At 48.1% G+C, this 17,377-nt stretch overlaps 1 protein-coding gene and 1 long non-coding RNA gene across 4 annotated transcripts in view; one reads left to right on the top strand and one right to left on the bottom strand.

Annotated features, from left to right (window-relative positions):
- The window catches only part of TRMT61A (tRNA methyltransferase 61A), a 30,336-nt gene extending 16,647 nt beyond the window's left edge, over window positions 1-13,689 (top strand). For all 3 annotated transcript variants that reach the window (XM_077266897.1, XM_077266890.1, XM_077266905.1), the window contains 2 exons: window positions 3,394-3,660; window positions 13,158-13,689. In XM_077266897.1, the coding sequence (XP_077123012.1) occupies window positions 3,394-3,660; window positions 13,158-13,471 (581 nt within the window). In that variant the 3' untranslated portion in view covers window positions 13,472-13,689. The remainder of the gene's footprint in view (window positions 1-3,393; window positions 3,661-13,157) is intronic.
- The window catches only part of LOC143777021 (uncharacterized), a 153,685-nt gene that overhangs the window by 20,976 nt on the left and 115,332 nt on the right, over window positions 1-17,377 (bottom strand). The window lies entirely within an intron of this gene.

The raw sequence follows: 17,377 nt of genomic DNA, 5'->3' as shown, positions 1-17,377 counted from the left end.
TGGCTGACTTCAAAATGGCCACCATGGTCACCACCCATCATGAAAAGTTTGCCCCCTCCCATATACTAATGTGCCACAAACAGGAAGTTGATATCACTAACCATTCCCATTTCATTTAGGTGTATCCATATAAATGGCCCACCCTGTATAAGCACGCACGTAGGTATTTACAATATGTATGTACCATATACCTATACACATATCATGAATACCTGTGTGTGTGCATATATATATATATATATATATATATATATATATATATTACACACACACACACACACACACACACACACACACACACACACACACACACACACACACACACACACACACACACAATTCTGCATATGTATACACACTCTCCTACATGAAATATTTACACACTACACTACACGCTCTTTGGAAAGCTGGGTGGCATATAAATCCCATCGGGAGGTGAGAGGCGCTAGTGACTCTGCATCCATCAGCAGCGGAGAAGTGAGAGGCGCCAGATAAGCCCTTTTAAATGCCCCAAATATTCTGTATTTGAATATTAATCTCCAGGTAAATTGCTGTTTGTGTCGCAGTCCTGCATAATTCTCACCCTTTTTGCGGTATTGTTGGTAGGATTGTTCCACAGAAATTTCTTGCTGTTGTCTTGTATTTGCAAAATAATAATTATTTTTTTTTTTTTTAATGGATGTATCTGAAATGTTTTTTTCAGTGCTTCTAAAATGAGAAATAAAGCACAAATGTAGTATTGGTCAGGGGTCCCCTATCGTTTTGTCTACAGCTCCTGTACAGGCCGATGTGTTACCACTACTACCCCCTTCCTTCTTGCTAACGTAATGAATATACTATTACATAGTGGTATGGCTGCACAGCATTGGGTTGTAGACTGTTACCATGGAGACACTTAGTGAAACTTGCCAAAATTACTATATTTTTTTCATGTTAGATTCATAAAGTGAAGCAAATTGTTTGCCAAGTTGGCCATTTTTATTTTTTAAAGGGTTTGTCTGAAACTAGAGTAATCTGCTTTTTTTTTTTTTTTTTCCCTTTACGAAACAGCGCCTCTCTTAACCATGGGTTGTGTCTGGTATTGCAGCATTCACTTAAAGGGGCTGAACTGCGATTTTTGGATGCAGGATTTGGACCAGAGCTGCTGTGCTTCAGGAAAAAAGTGTTGGGTCCTTCTAATCTCGTACCGCCTCCTCTCCCCCCATGTCTGTGGCTCAGGTGTTGTATTTCCTGTCTCAAGAGAGAACAGGATTGAGATTGGGAATATAATCTGATTTGTTTTTGCCTTTTTATTTTTGAGATTGATGCTGCGGCACGTAATGAATCCGTCCGCAGCCTCAGACGTCACGTCTCTCCCTCATAAACATGCTGGAAGACAATTTTCTCTGGAGATGCTGCGGATGGATTTGATTTGACGGAAACTGTATCATATTTAACCATTCAGATCCCAAACTGTGCAGCGGTCTGATGGAGACGAGCCACTTCACCTCGAGTTCCAGCACGAGGTTGTTACACTAAAATACCAGTCATCACGTACCTGGTAGTCTACCAATCCTGCAGTTTAAAGGGGTTGTCCCATTACAATATTTATAGTTTTTCCCACATACTATGGGTGATAAATGTATGATCACTGGGGTCCAGTTGCTGAGACCCTCACTGATCCCAAGAATAGGGCCAAAGTCCTTTGTTAATGGAGCGTTAGTGAGCATGTGCGACTACTATTATAAACAGTGAATGGTGCAGTGGTCACACATGCTCATTAACGCTCTGGGTGTGTGTCAGTAATATCGGCTGGATGTCTCTCTTTCTGTAGTATAGGCTGGATGTGAGCAATGTGTGTCTCTAAGTAATATAGGATCGATGTGAGCACTGTTTGTCCTTCTCTGTAATACAGACTAGATGTGAGCACCCTGTGTCCTTCTCAGTAATATAGGCTGGATGTGAGCACCGTGTGTCCTTCTCGGTAATATTGGCTGGATGTGAGCACCGTGTGTCCTCAATAATATAGGCTGGATGTGAGCACTGTGTGTCCTTCTGAGTAATATAGGCTGTATGTGAGCACTGTGTGTCCTTCTCAGTAATATAGGCTGCATGTGAGCACTGTGTGTCCTTCTCAGTAATATAGGCTGCATGTGAGCACTGTGTGTCCTTCTGAGTAATATAGGCTGTATGTGAGCACTGTGTGTCCTCAGTAATATAGGCTGGATGTGAGCACTGTGAGTCCTCAGTAATATAGGCTGGATGTGAGCACTGTGTGTCCTTCTCAATAATATAGGCTGGATGTGAGCACTGTGTGTCCTTCTCAGTAATATAGGATGGATGTGAGCACTGTGTGTCCTTCAGTAATATAGGCTGGATGTGAGCACTGTGAGTCCTTCAGTAATATAGGCTGTATGTGAGCACTGTGAGTCCTTCTCAGTAATATAGGCTGGATGTGAGCACTGTGTGTCCTTCTCAGTAATATAGGCTGGATGTGAGCACCGTGTGTCCTTCTCGGTAATATTGGCTGGATGTGAGCACCGTGTGTCCTCAATAATATAGGCTGGATGTGAGCACTGTGTGTCCTTCTGAGTAATATAGGCTGGATGTGAGCACTGTGTGTCCTTCTCAGTAATATAGGATGGATGTGAGCACTGTGAGTCCTTCAGTAATATAGGCTGGATGTGAGCACTGTGTGTCCTTCTGAGTAATATAGGCTGGATGTGAGCACTGTGAGTCCTTCTCAGTAATATAGGCTGGATGTGAGCACTGTGAGTCCTTCTCAATAATATAGGCTGGATGTGAGCACTGTGTGTCCTTCTGAGTAATATAGGCTGTATGTGAGCACTGTGAGTCCTTCTCAGTAATATAGGCTGGATGTGAGCACTGTGAGTCCTTCTCAATAATATAGGCTGTATGTGAGCACTGTGAGTCCTTCTCAGTAATATAGGATGGATGTGAGCACCGTGTGTCCTTCTCAACAATATAGGCTGGATCGGAGCACTGTGTGTGTGTCTGGGTGTAAGCTGCACATATTTCCTCCATGTGCTTTCCTCTTTTTTGTTTTCTCTGCCTTACCTGAGATTGTAGATGGTGTCCCCCCACCTCTCCACAGCCAACTGTGTACAACCCTCTTACCTGCTGCTACCTCTAACACTGAGAGAATAAGAGGAGAGTAGAGCGGTTGGATTTGAAGCCTTTTTTGTAGACACTGATGGCTGGTTTTTAGCTTATGCGTTTAATGAGAATGTTTCTATTCGTTGCCCGCACACACTGATCTGAGAAAAGTCGAAGATGCTGCCTCTATATACAATATTATACCATTTCTTTACAGATTGGATCTCCCGTACTGTCACTCATATTTCTTTGCTTTTTGGGTTACTGGAGTTCCTATTTACCCCGTTTTTTCTTTAGGTACAGGCAGTGGTTCTCTTTCTCATGCCATCATCCGCACTGTGGCCCCCACCGGACACCTTTACACGGTGGAGTTCCACCAGCAGAGAGCAGAGAAAGCTATGGAGGAATTCCGCCAACATAAAGTGGATCATCTGGTCACTGTGAAGAACCAGGACGTATGCAAGAATGGATTTGGGGTGTCTTGCATCGCAGATGCCGTCTTTTTGGACATCCCATCTCCCTGGGAGGCTATTGGTCATGCCAAGGATGCTTTGAAGATTGAAGGTATGTCTTACCATATTATTCTACCAGATTTCTTTCTCAGACCCCCGGCGATCAGTTGTCAGAGCTTCATCGGCCAATCAGGCCATTTAGGTAGCCAAAGCCGCTCTTAAATGGGGCTTTCCTTTCTGGCTTTTATAGGGGTATAATGAAACGAAAAAAGCAATGCTTTTATGGATCCATTTTTTGCCTCCAGAGGTCCAGCATTGCCCCTCTGACCATCTTCACTGACCAAAGGTGATGATGTCATGATTACCAATCAACGGAATCTGCAGTGACCTTAGCGGTCAGGTGACTTGTGGTCATGACATCATCACTTCTGGCCTAAGCGCCAGAGCTTGCAGCCTCCCACGGCAGCGACGCGAGCCGGCAGCCTCCCACGGCAGCGACGCGAGCCGGCAGCCTCCCACGGCAGCGACGCGAGCCGGCAGCCTCCCACGGCAGCGACGCGAGCCGGCAGCCTCCCACGGCAGCGACGCGAGCCGGCAGCCTCCCACGGCAGCGACGCGAGCCGGCAGCCTCCCACGGCAGCGACGCGAGCCGGCAGCCTCCCACGGCAGCGACGCGAGCCGGCAGCCTCCCACGGCAGCGACGCGAGCCGGCAGCCTCCCACGGCAGCGACGCGAGCCGGCAGCCTCCCACGGCAGCGACGCGAGCCGGCAGCCTCCCACGGCAGCGACGCGAGCCGGCAGCCTCCCACGGCAGCGACGCGAGCCGGCAGCCTCCCACGGCAGCGACGCGAGCCGGCAGCCTCCCACGGCAGCGACGCGAGCCGGCAGCCTCCCACGGCAGCGACGCGAGCCGGCAGCCTCCCACGGCAGCGACGCGAGCCGGCAGCCTCCCACGGCAGCGACGCGAGCCGGCAGCCTCCCACGGCAGCGACGCGAGCCGGCAGCCTCCCACGGCAGCGACGCGAGCCGGCAGCCTCCCACGGCAGCGACGCGAGCCGGCAGCCTCCCACGGCAGCGACGCGAGCCGGCAGCCTCCCACGGCAGCGACGCGAGCCGGCTCTGATCACTGCTGTTTATCCACCTCACTGTTTACTTCCACTATCAATCTCTCACAGCAACATTTAAGTGGCGTGATAATTCCTGGGACTTGTAGTACCACAGCAGCACTGATATCCTATGGTCTCCTGGTGGTGAGATGCTTCGGCAGATGGAGGGGAAGCAAAACACGGCTCCTCAATAAGCCGCACGGCCGGTGGCGGCACATCACTGCTAATGATCATTGCACTTGAGCTCTTATATGACCCCCAGCAAATGGAGAGAGGATAATGGAGTCCATGGTTCTGTAATAAACGTCCTGGCACATTTCTCTTCTGCCTCCTGGTAATTGCACCCTGCAGCGTTTGAAGGGTTTATTAATAGGCCGGTGCTTATGGAGCCGCCTCACCTTGTGCATGTCCTCGCGAGCTTCCTCCTTGTATAATGAGAAGATGCAGTGTTTTCCAATATACCGTAATTACTGTATCAATTTCTCACTTTTTTTTTCTCAAGATCTCTGCTGGCTGTCACGGTCTTGGATCATTACACAGAACTCGGGTAGTTGCAGGACAGAGCACTGACATGTAGATCTCTTACTGCAAGGCACAGCTTTCATCCCTACGATACAGGTTTCTATTCAGTGATGGCAATCAGAGATCTTGATAGCTGCAAGGATTTAATACAGAAAATATATTGAAAAATTAGTAACTTTTATTTATTTCTTTAACCTCTGGGGTTCCACCAATGGCTTTTATTTCCATCTTGTGACTTGATGACATTATTGTGGGCCCTTTAATTCCTTCCCTGATCAGCGTCACATGATTTTATGATCAGAGGGGGTCCAATTTTTAGAAGGAAGGGGCTGCATAGCACTTTTACCTAGACAGCAGTGCTCAGGGCCACCAAAATTGCTCTGCAGCCCCTTTATTTAAGATTCGTCTCGCCCCTCTGATAAGAAGCGATGGCACATTGCTGGATTATGCCATTTTTAATAAGATGATCATACCCCTTTAATTCTTGTGACAGCCTCAAGAGGCATAGAAATGCTTGCTCAAACTGTTGTGCACAGTACTGATCCTGTGCTAAAGCAGTATTCTACTCCAGAGCTGCATTCACAATTCTACTATTGGCCATCAGAAAAAATCATCAGGCTTCAAACATCACTTAGCATTTTTGCTGAGTTGTTAATTTCATGCCCATTTACCCGGGTTGATAATGAAAATCACCAGAGGAATTTGTGCACAGGCAGGAAAGCTGAGCGATTACAGCTCTGAAGGCTGAAAATTTACGAATATGGATGAGGGCTGTTTTCAAGCACCCAGAGAGTGCTGCTGTAAAGGGAATTCAGCTTTGAATCAGCTCTGCATCCACTTCATTCTTGGGATTACGGAAGTGATGGCATTTCCTAGCAATGTGCAATGGCTTCTTAAGGTGAGAGTACACGGTGGTCTTTTATTTACCGCTTTATAACATATTAATCTATGTTGATGGAGAGTGGTCAAATATATTCCACTAATGGATTCCATCTGCCGAGCTGGAAACCAGATTATGCTGCAGGGATTTGGGGCATTTCTGGGAGCTTCAGATACGGTTATTGTCTTAATTGCAGGCAGGGTCCGCTCTGTACGACAGGCCGGGGTCTCGCACATTTAGGTTTCCATGATTTTTTAGAGTCTCCTCTTTTTCTGCTTGTTTTGTGCCATGTTCCTCGCTCAGACTTCCTGCAGATTTGCTTTTCCCGGCAGCTCCTGATTTACCTGAACCAGGTAGCTTAGGATAAGCAGGGCCGGAGGTAGCACCCACTTAGGGTAGGGCAGCATTAAATGGGATATTCACTATTTATTTATTAATTTTTTTTTATAAATGTCCTCAAGCTTGGCCTTATCTTAATGTTACTCATCCGCACCCTTCAGGAAAAATCTGTGTAAGTTGCGGTGCACCCCAGATTTCACACCTGCAATTTATGCTGTGGATTTTGCACTGTTTTCCGCAGCTTGAGCCTCAGATTTTGCCACTTTGGACCCTCGTCCTGCGTGGACAAACCTTAAAGCAAGCTGCAGACAATCCCCCGGGAGCGCTGTCATGCAGACCACCTTGCTCTGTTCCCCCGCCATCAGCAGAGGACGTGGCATGTCAGGGGTTACTTTGCTTTCATCATTTCTCTCTTGTGATTTTTGCATCTTTTCTATGATTTTGAGTCACGGCTGTGTAGTTGTAATGGCAGCCCCCACCAATCGCCTACACGCCGGGAGCAGCTGGTCAGCCCAGAAAACGTGGCTGGGTGTAATACTGGATGAGTTTGTGGTCTGCGGATTGGGGTGGGTGTGAAAGCTGAATCTAAACCTTATTCTACAGGGTCCCGATAATGGACCCCAGTATAATGTGCTCCCCTGATATAAGGCTCAGAGCCGTCCTGGGCAGACGCCATCGTACGCGCTGCGGAGGGGCGCCCGGCTGCGGTTCCTCATGTGCTGCGGAGAGGCGCCCGGCTGCGGTTCCTCATGTGCTGCGGAGGGGCCCCTGGCTGCGGTTCCCCAAGCGCTGCGAAGAGGCACCCGGCTGCGGTTCCCCGTGCGCTGCGGAGGGGCCCCTGGCTGCGGTTCCCCGTGCGCTGTGGAGGGGCGCCAGGCTGCGGTTCCCCATGCGCTGCAGAGGGGCCCCTGGCTGCGGTTCCCCATGCGATGTGGAGGGGCCTGGCTGTGGTTCCCCATGCGCTGTGGAGGGGCGCCCAGCTGCGGTTCCCCATGCGCTGTGGAGGGGCTCCCGGCTGCAGTTCCCCATGCGCTGCGGAGGGGTGCCAGGCTGCGGTTCCCTGTGCGCTGCGGAGGGGCACCAAGCTGCGGTTCCCCATGCGCTGCGGAGGGGCGCCAGGCTGCGGTTCCCCTTGCGCTGCCACTGGTCTGTTTCTACCAGTCAAAATGGAGGTCGCAATTTTTTAGTTTATATTTCTAACCTGCTGATCAGTCGCCTGTAAACCGTGAAGTGATTTTTTTTTTTTTTTTTTCAGAATGTGTCAGGGCAGGGGATTAAGCGTTTTAGTGGGATAAGTGATCTGTTCGCAGCAGGCGGGATCATCACGTCACCGGCATATGCTGCGCTGCGTCACCTTTTTATCCTTTTAACCCATTGCTCCGAATCATTGCTGCAGATACGATTCATTTATCGTCTTCTCTGAGCTGATGAGATTCTTCTTCAGTCTGGAATTGTTAATTTACCCACCTGCCCTACTCTATCTTCATTGGTTTGATTGCTCCTGGCAGGGAATTTAAAGGGACTGGCTCACGAGAAGATCCCCTTTAGGGGTAAGCCTGTGCATTAATAGACTAATCTGCGCTTCCTTCCCTCTGAGCTTTTATCACTGGGAGAAGCAGACACTCGATATACATTACATGCCGGCCATTCAGAGCTTACAGAGCAGTCCTCCATTTTGGCATATAGAAGGTGGGTCCTGAGTGGGGTGCCGATGCTTTATCCACATCCGCTAATAGCGCATGGACAGGAATAGTTCTGCAGATGAAAAGTCCAATATTTTAATTTTAGTTTTACAAATTGCTCACAATTGTATAAAATAACATGAGTACTACTCTCTTTGCCAGTGCTGCCCTGATACCCCACTGCTCTGTTCACCCTTCTCTAGTGATGCTGTGTGACCACTGCAGCCAATCACTTTTCAAGGTGGTGAGCTTATTGGTGCCTTTGCTGGCCAAGTTGATGAGCACATTGATGCCATCATGGGCAGTGGCGAGCTCATTAGCGCCAACAGCGGCTCTGTCATTGGCCAACGAGGTGAGCTCACTAGCGCCATCACTGGACAAGCGGGCAAGCTCACTGGAGTGCCATCTCAGGCTGAGGGAGCAAGCACATTGGGATGCCGTTGCGGGCGAGCTCATTGTCGCCATCGCTGGGCAAGGTGATGGGATCCTTGTCGCCGACAGAGTGAGCTCATTTGTGCTGACTCTGTCCAAGGGGGTGAACTCATGGACATGTTGTTGCTGGCCGAGCTCATTGGCGTGCCATCGCTGGCCGAGGGGGCGATCTCATTGGCGTGCCATCTCTGACCGAGGGGACAATCTCATTGGCGTGCCATCTCTGACCGAGGAGGCAATCTCATTGGCGTGCCATCTCTGACTGAGAGGGGTGATCTCATTGGCGTGCCATCTCTGACCGAGGGGGTGAGCTCATTGGCGTGCCATCTCTGACTGAAGGGGCGAGCTCATTGGCGTGCCATCTCTGACCGAGGGGGCGATCTCATTGGCGTGCCATCTCTGACCGAGGGGGCGAGCTCATTGGCGTGCCATCTCTGACCGAGGGGGCGAGCTCATTGGCGTGCCATCTCTGACCGAGGGGGCGATCTCAATGGCGTGCCATCTCTGACTGAAGGAGCGAGCTCATTGGCGTGCCATCTCTGACCGAGGGGGCGATCTCATTGGCGTGCCATCTCTGACCGAGGGGGCGAGCTCATTGGCGTGCCTTCTCTGACCGAGGGGGCGATCTCATTGGCGTGCCATCTCTGACTGAAGGGGCGAGCTCATTGGCGTGCCATCTCTGACCGAGGGGGCAATCTCATTGGCGTGCCATCTCTGACCGAGGGGGCGATCTCATTGGCGTGCCATCTCTGACCGAGGGGGCGAGCTCATTGGCGTGCCATCTCTGACCGAGGGGGCGAGCTCATTGGCGTGCCATCTCTGACCGAGGGGGCGAGCTCATTGGCGTGCCATCTCTGACCGAGGGGGCGATCTCAATGGCGTGCCATCTCTGACTGAAGGAGCGAGCTCATTGGCGTGCCATCTCTGACCGAGGGGGCGATCTCATTGGCGTGCCATCTCTGACCGAGGAGGCGAGCTCATTGGCGTGCCATCTCTGACCGAGGGGGCGAGCTCATTGGCGTGCCATCTCTGACCGAGGGGGCGATCTCATTGGCGTGCCATCTCTGACCGAGGGGGCGATCTCATTGGCGTGCCATCTCTGACCGAGGGGGCAAGCTCATTGGTGTGCCATCTCTGACCGAGGGGGCGATCTCAATGGCGTGCCATCTCTGAGTGAAGGAGCGAGCTCATTGGCGTGCCATCTCTGACCGAGGGGGCGATCTCATTGGCGTGCCATCTCTGACCGAGGGGGCAAGCTCATTGGCGTGCCATCGCTGGCCCAGTGTCCAGCTCATTGTTGTCTACTCGTTACATCTACAATCAGTAATTGGCTTCCTAGGTCACATGTATAAATGCCATCACTGGTTTACAGGGGCTGGAGGAGAGCATCAGCACAGAATGGGCGATGTGATCCTATAAAATCAATTTGAACTTCTGGAGCTTCCAACACGGCTGCTGACTTCTTTGTGGAGGAAGAAGAGTTCAGGGGCTGACGTCATCATTATCCTCATCATCCATCAATCATCATATGACCGGGTACAAAGAACCCTGTGCTCGCTCTCTAAATATCCCCAGCAAAGCTGCTACTGAAGCTGCTTTTCCACATCGGAGTCCGGCGCTCGTTGCAGTCACCATCATCTTCTGCTGCAGAATGAGCCAAATTAATTCCTTGTTAATCTCATTAATTAGCTGTGTTGTGAATGTCAAAGAAAAAAAAACCTGGCATACGCTCCTTATGTCAGCAAGTGCCTGAGCCGTTCCTGGCCTCCCGTATCCTGGTGAGATCATAGTCCGGAGCTGGAATCTATAACGCTGCGTTGTCACATCTGCACATCTGCTTTCCATAGATCGGATATTCCCACCGAGTGCCCCATCCGTGTGTTCCTAAAGATCAGCATCTGAATCCTAAAAAAATCTGTATAGTATTGGCTGACTAAGTCGGCAACTAAGCCAGCCCCCATGTCAGTGCATCGGCTGTGGCAGAAGAGGGGGCTGGTCTGGCTGTCGAAATAAGCACTGGTACACAAAACGCTGCCCTATGTATCACACAGGGACGGAGCTGCTACTGGGGGATTGGGACACGCAGGCTATTTTAAGTAGATTAGTAACTTATTTAACCTGCGCATAGGCGCTAGTGGTCCGCCTGGTCAGAGCGCAGCGGTCGGCATTCACCCCCAACCCCCCCCCCCCCCCGATTCTCGTTGCTCCTCTGTACTGGTACCAGTACTGCACACTTATCTACGGGCTTCCTCTTTAGGTGGGGGTGATGGGTGACCGCTGGAGCCAATCAGCAGTCGTGTTCTGTCTTACTTGAAAGAAGTGGTTTCTTTCCTTTCAGATGGAATGTGACCACTGTGGACAATCAATTGTTGACTTGACTGGCTGCAGTGGTCTCCTGATTTTTATTTTTTTATTTTTTTTTTTTTATTTTCCCTTCTTCACTGAGATAGAAGATGACACTTGGTGCTTTTAAAATTCTAGGTAGGAGGGAGAATCTAGAGGCAGAAACAGACATCCTCCAAGGGCTAGGTTGCTGGTGACAGACACCGAGGGGCTGGACCGATGGTGACGGGCTTCGAGGGGCCAGGCAGATGGTGACGGGCTTCGAGGAGATTGGGCATATGGTGATGGGCATCGAGGGGTAGGGCCTATGGTGACGGGCTGGGCCTATGGTGACGGGCTTTGAGGGGTCGGGCCTATGGTGACGGGCATCAAGGGGCCGGGTCGATGGTGACGGGCTTCAAGGGGGGTGGGCCTATGGTGACGGGCTTTGAGGGGTCGGGCCTATGGTGACGGGCTTTGAGGGGCTGGGCCGATGGTGACGGGTGCCCAAGGGCCGGGCCGATGGTGAAGGGCGCCAAGGGGCTGGGCCGATGTTGACAGTGCCCAGGGGCCGATGGTGATGGGCGCTGAGCCCGGGCCTGATGCTTATGGCAGCGCCCAGATGTGACTACAAGGAGCAAGGAGATGTGAATATTTTGTCAAGATTCGCAGCCCGGTAAACCTGAATGCTCTTTCGGGCCTGTAAAGACATATCTGCCATCTAGCTCATGTTGGCAGCACATCGCTCCATGTGAACAGGCTGAGCTGCTAATAATATGCACTGTACATTTTTGCCGGTCACAGTTCCCCTCAGTTTTCCTCTCCAGAAACTCTTCTAATCGGGTTAATTTTCTCTCTATTTTTGTACCTGTACCTGATCTGGGTCGCAGCACTTATACAAGGTCTTGACATGTTTTTCGGCAGCAGAGCAAAGCTGTGATGTTTCAAACAGTAATTTCTTTGATTAATTGGGCTGCAAATCTGAGGATTAAACTTTGATCAGAAGCTGCCGCTAACCAATATGGAATTGACCGAGCCTTTGTCTGCCCTTTTATAAAATTGCTCGAAGCCAATCGTGTTCAAAGGAGGAAAACAAGAAGTGGCGCCTCCTAGACATCGGGCGACACTTGTGAACCTTTCCGTCTTGAGGTATCTGATAATGTGCAAATATTACATAATTATTATTTTTTATAAAGAAAATAGGCGAAAATGAGGGCAGAGCTGATTTCTGGCCTCCTTTATTATTCACTGGATGTCTGCAGATGAAGAATAGTTATTAGGTGCCTCCATAAATGAAGACTGAAGCCATGCGTAGAATTACAATGCTCTGTAAGCTCCGCGCGGCTTTTCTGGATCGGCTCGGCTGCTCAGTTATTCCTTTCTTGGGTTTGTTTTGTATAGGATTCTAATTATCTTCTAGCAATAGATGTCGGAGCTGCAGATTTATGGCGGCGCTGCCCGAGAAAAGTAATCAAGCTGCGCTCGCATCGGTATATTTACAGGACGTGCTGCGACAAAGCTGAGCATGTGATGATGGCATTGTTTAAAGGAAGAGTCCTCACAAATGCCGGCCTCATCTTTGCCGTTACAGTTGGGTTTCCACATTGTAACCGCTAGTGGCTATAACAATTTTCACATGTCTGAAAAATATTACCCATGTACTTTACTCGCCCTCCCCAGGTCCGGCACTGGGTCTCTGCCGCTGCTGTTATTGCTGAAGTCGCTGCAGTCAATCACTGAGCTCAACGGCTCTGCCTGAGTAGGCGAAATGACCCGCTTAGCTCACTGATTGGCTGCAGTGGGTTTTTCTCATCATTTTCTGAGACTCATAACTTAATTTTTCCATTGAAGATGCCGTCAGGGCTTTTCTAGTGGCAAGCTGTCTTTTCTGTTGGTTCCATTTTGGGGGTAGATAGAATGTTTCGGTCACTTTTTATTGTATTTTTTTCGGAGCGAGTGCAGTGAACAAAAACGTACAATCCTGAATGTTTCTCTTCCCCTCCCCCCCCCCCCCCCATTTACCAGATCATTTTATGTTTTTACACATCGGACTGTTCCTGATGCAACAATCCCAAATATGTTATTTACTTTTGGACGGCGAAAAGTAGGGAGGGAGCGAGGGTGGATTCAAACTTTCATTTATTTTTTAACTTTTGGGGGTTTTTTTGTGTCTCCCCTCCCCAGGGGACTTGTACATGCCAATTTTTGATCACTTGTACTATATATTGCAGTCCTTCAATATTCTACCAAGGAACGGACTCTTCTAAGGAAAACGCGCCTCGTGCACAGGAGTGGTAGGACTAATGTATCCTTTTATGTGTTGCAGGTGGCAGAATCTGTTCCTTTTCTCCCTGCATTGAACAAGTTCAGCGAACGTGTCTGGCTCTGGAAGAACACGGCTTTACAGAGATCAACACTCTGGAAATTCTACTCCGGGTGTACGATGTACGGACGGTCAGTCTGCAAATCCCAGATTTCGGAAAAGCCGTAGAAGAAAAAGGAATGTCTGGGAACAGCGACGCATCCAAGCAAGGGTCCTCGTCCCAGCAGGGCAATGCATTGTTCAAAAGTGGCGTTTCTCCAAGGGAAACCGTGGGTCACACCGGGTACCTAACCTTTGCCACCAAGAGTTTATTTTAAGCATTCTTGTAGGAAAAAAACCAGTACGTTCTGTCCTTGTCATTCTAAAATGCCTTATATAGACTGACGGATGGAAAAATGCAACTGTAAACAGCACATGGACCCCAGACCGGGCACTCGCCTCCTCTTCCAGGGACGATCCTCACACAATATGCTTCTTCTTTTTTTTGTTTCTTTTTCAGTTTGTGAATAATAAACTCATTTTTTCCTTATTTTTATTATCCTTGTTCTATAACCATGATTAACCAGAAACATGGAATCTCTTTACGTGGTGTAAATACCGCTTTTCTCCTGAATTCGGCAATGTTTTTCTTTTATTTCTACGCCTCTGTATTCCCAAGATATGGCCTCTTCTTCTCTGTTTATATATTTCTAGTCTTGTTAGCCAAAGGGGTGTGGTGCACAAGAAGACACCCACAGAATAGTTGAGGACCACACCTACTTGGATAAAAAGACTAAATTTATTATACAGGGAAGAAGGGGTGCATATCTAAGGAACGAAAAGGCACGGAAAAAAGAAAAACAGCGCCGGATTTAGGAGAACATCGGCATTTACACTAGGGGAAAAATTACATATTTATGACAAGTGGCAGGTTCTCTTTAACACTAACTACTAGTAGTGAGGATTATGGCAATGGAGAGGCACGGGAGCAAAAGAAAAATTACATTTTTGGCAAGTGACAGGTTTTCTTTAACTCCATTAGGGCTTGTACATATATTGCGTTTTTGCGGGGGGGGAAATCCCACAGTGTTTTACAGTACCAGTGAAGTGAATGAGATTTCTAAAATCATATTGTTTTTTTTTCTTGCAGATTTGATCCTTCAAAGCATTTTTTCACATTTGCAGTGTGTCAAGTGTTTCCGTGTTTTTCACCCGTTTTCCTATTTTACGCAGCAACAGTATACTTTGTGCACAAAGCCTTAGGACGCAAAACCTGAAAAATCCAATAAGGCTACAAATGCAAATCCTAGATACTAGCCGGTCTGTCCAGGACTAATTTATGTTAGGTTATCCTCGAAGGTGGCCATGTATGTAATTCGTCAGGAAAGCAGAGGCACAAGAGCAACACAGATTCTGGGGAACCACACCATTTACACTAGGTAAAAAAACGGAAAAAAAACCTTAAATATTGCAAATGAGTTTCTTTTTAAAGGGCACATGTCATTAGTATGACTGTCAGTCATTACATGTCTCACACTGGTAACGACCCCGCTGGTAATTCTCTGGAGGCAGATTCTCTGGAAGATCTATGCCCGGCCCTTAGCTCTTAACAGCTCATTTACATATTAAGAAAAATGTGGAATTCCCTGCAATAAGACGCTGGATCGCAGCTAAGGTATCATTTTATTCAACTTTCTATGACCTGCGTGCCCATATAGACGGCTTAGGAGGGGTGATCTTTCTGACAGATTCCCTTTAAGCCTTCTTAGGCAGCAATATCTCTTCCTTCCCTCTAATAATACAGTGGCATCCCTTCCCTATTAATCACATCTGTTTATTCCTTCACCTCCCTAGCAGTCACAGCTGTCTACCTCCCATCCCGTCTATTCACAGCATTCTCCAATTCCCCAGTATTTCCCCGTAGTGACCTGGTAGTTTGGCTTTATTTATGTTTGCGAGCTTCATGCACCACAACGATCTAGTGCAAAGCCCAATGTCTGATGTGTGGACATGACACCGCCCTGTATATAACTACTCTCTGCCGTCAGTACGATGATGAAGGTTGTAGCTGCAGGCAGATGACTTAGTGTCTCCTTCCTTATTTAGTGACTGAGGCCAGGCCTTGCGCTATACCCTCATATGGCTGCATTCCCGGATGACTTTTCTCCATATTAGTATATATACAGCAGCACATTGCTGCTGGCAATGATGAGTTAAACCCCGTAAGACCTGAAATGCACAGGATTTATCCAGCCTGGGAAAGGCACAGCACCAATGCACAGAGGGGAAATGTTTCCTGCACGACTGTTCTTTATGAGGACTGAGTGCACAAATATGTGGAGATATTACGCTAATCCTCACAACATCTGCCAGTTTATCACCCGTAGTCCCTTTATGATCCGAGCTCTGTCCCAGACTTTGGGCAACCAGCAAGCTCTGCATGGCCAGGCCCTAGTTGGAGTGCAAATACAGCTATAGACCAATCTAACCATGCATGAAGCCCCCTGAGTTGTGTCCATGGAGTGGCTGCTGGCCGGAGCAGCGAGACTGAGACAAGAATGGTCAAATGAAGCCTGGACAGAATCAGGAAGGACAAAACTGGGAGGTAATCAAGGCAGGTGGACACAAACAGAAGAGGATCCCTATGTCCAAGCAGTATTTGGGCCCTTTACACCCTTTATGTATCTGTGACAGAAACTTTTTGCTGTTTTGAATGTAGAATTGGACCCTTTGGGGTGGTTGCACTAATGTATGTCCACCCCTAGGTCACATTATGACCTGTGATTAAACTAGCTTTAGAATAAGGTCCCCGGGATGTAATGATTCAATTTAGTGGAGATTTTGATTTGAAGGCCATAATACTGCCTAAAAAAAAGTATGCAAAACTGTGGGCCTGATTCAACATTCGCATTTTTTTTAACTTCTCTATTTTAATTTGCAGTTTTCACTGATGTGTTTGCACCAAATTACGTAAAATTCAAGTTTGCCAATTTGAGTAAAGCCACAAATTGTATATTTTTCCCTGCTTTTAACAGTTTAGTGTAAATGCAAAAAGTCACATGTCTTGCATAATGTATAAAAAAAAAAAAAGTGACTTTGAACTGGCGTATATCTGAAAAAGCTCTATCACCAAAAATTCTAAATTAAACGACAATTAAATTAGAAAATGAAACAAAGAAGGACCATTTGAAAAAAAGGTGCAAATCGTTTCATTAATTTGTCGCAAATCGAAGTCATTAATTGAGATTAATTAGTGTCCCAAAAAACTGGTGAAAATGCAATCATGAATTCGGCCCCACATCCCTATGGATAAATGAAACTCTAAACTCACAAAAGCCTCTTATCCATTTTTTTATGGCACAACAGATACAATTATCAGCTCAAACAGGCTAGGTACTAACCACTCCATCAGGCAGATCCCAGAAGAACCCCGGCCTTAACAGCTATCTAGACTTGCTACTGGGCCCCCTGAGTTGCGTCCACGGAGTGGCTGCTGGCTGGAGCAGCGAGACTCGGACAAGAGTGGTCAAATGGAGATGGATCATAATCATGGGAGGCAGAAAACTGTGATAGAATCGGAAGACCAAACTATAGCCAGAGGTATAACCAAAGGTCAGATACCAGACAGACAGGTGTGAGAACAGAGAAGATAAGGTCTAAGTGTTTCTCAACTCCAGTCCTCAAGACCCCACAACAGGTCATGTTTTCAGGATTTCCTTAGTATTGCACAGGCGATGGAATTAATGCTTGAGCAGGTGATGAAATTATCACCTGTGCAATACTAAGGAAATCCTGAAAACATGACCTGTTGTGGGGTCTTGAGGACCGGAGTTGAGAAACACTTGTCTAAGTACAAGCTGGTCAAAATTGGGATGCACACGAGGTCAGGCAGTATCTAAAACTCCCAGTAAATATGCTGGGAGTTTAGGATGTGGTACTGTCCCCATTGGTCACATCGTGGCGCTGATTACACCTGCTGGACAGCGCACACCCATTAACTCTGTTTGTTGGCAGGATTCTTGCATGCTGGAAAACGTCTTCTATAATAAAACTTCACATATAGAAGACGTGGTGAATTGATTTCCAGCAACCAGACTGTGCTTATTGTATTTCCATACATATAATTGGCTAATATGAGCCATATATATGGGTGACCCTCTGACGGTGACCTGAGCTTCGCCACTACAGCCACTTCTAGCACCTCCATCTTATTAAATCTGCCCTCAGGTCTGATGGCACATTGT

Source organism: Ranitomeya variabilis, chromosome 1 (genome assembly GCF_051348905.1).
Source record: "Ranitomeya variabilis isolate aRanVar5 chromosome 1, aRanVar5.hap1, whole genome shotgun sequence".
Lineage (NCBI taxonomy): Eukaryota > Metazoa > Chordata > Amphibia > Anura > Dendrobatidae > Ranitomeya > Ranitomeya variabilis.
This window is presented reverse-complemented; position numbering and strand designations above follow the sequence as displayed.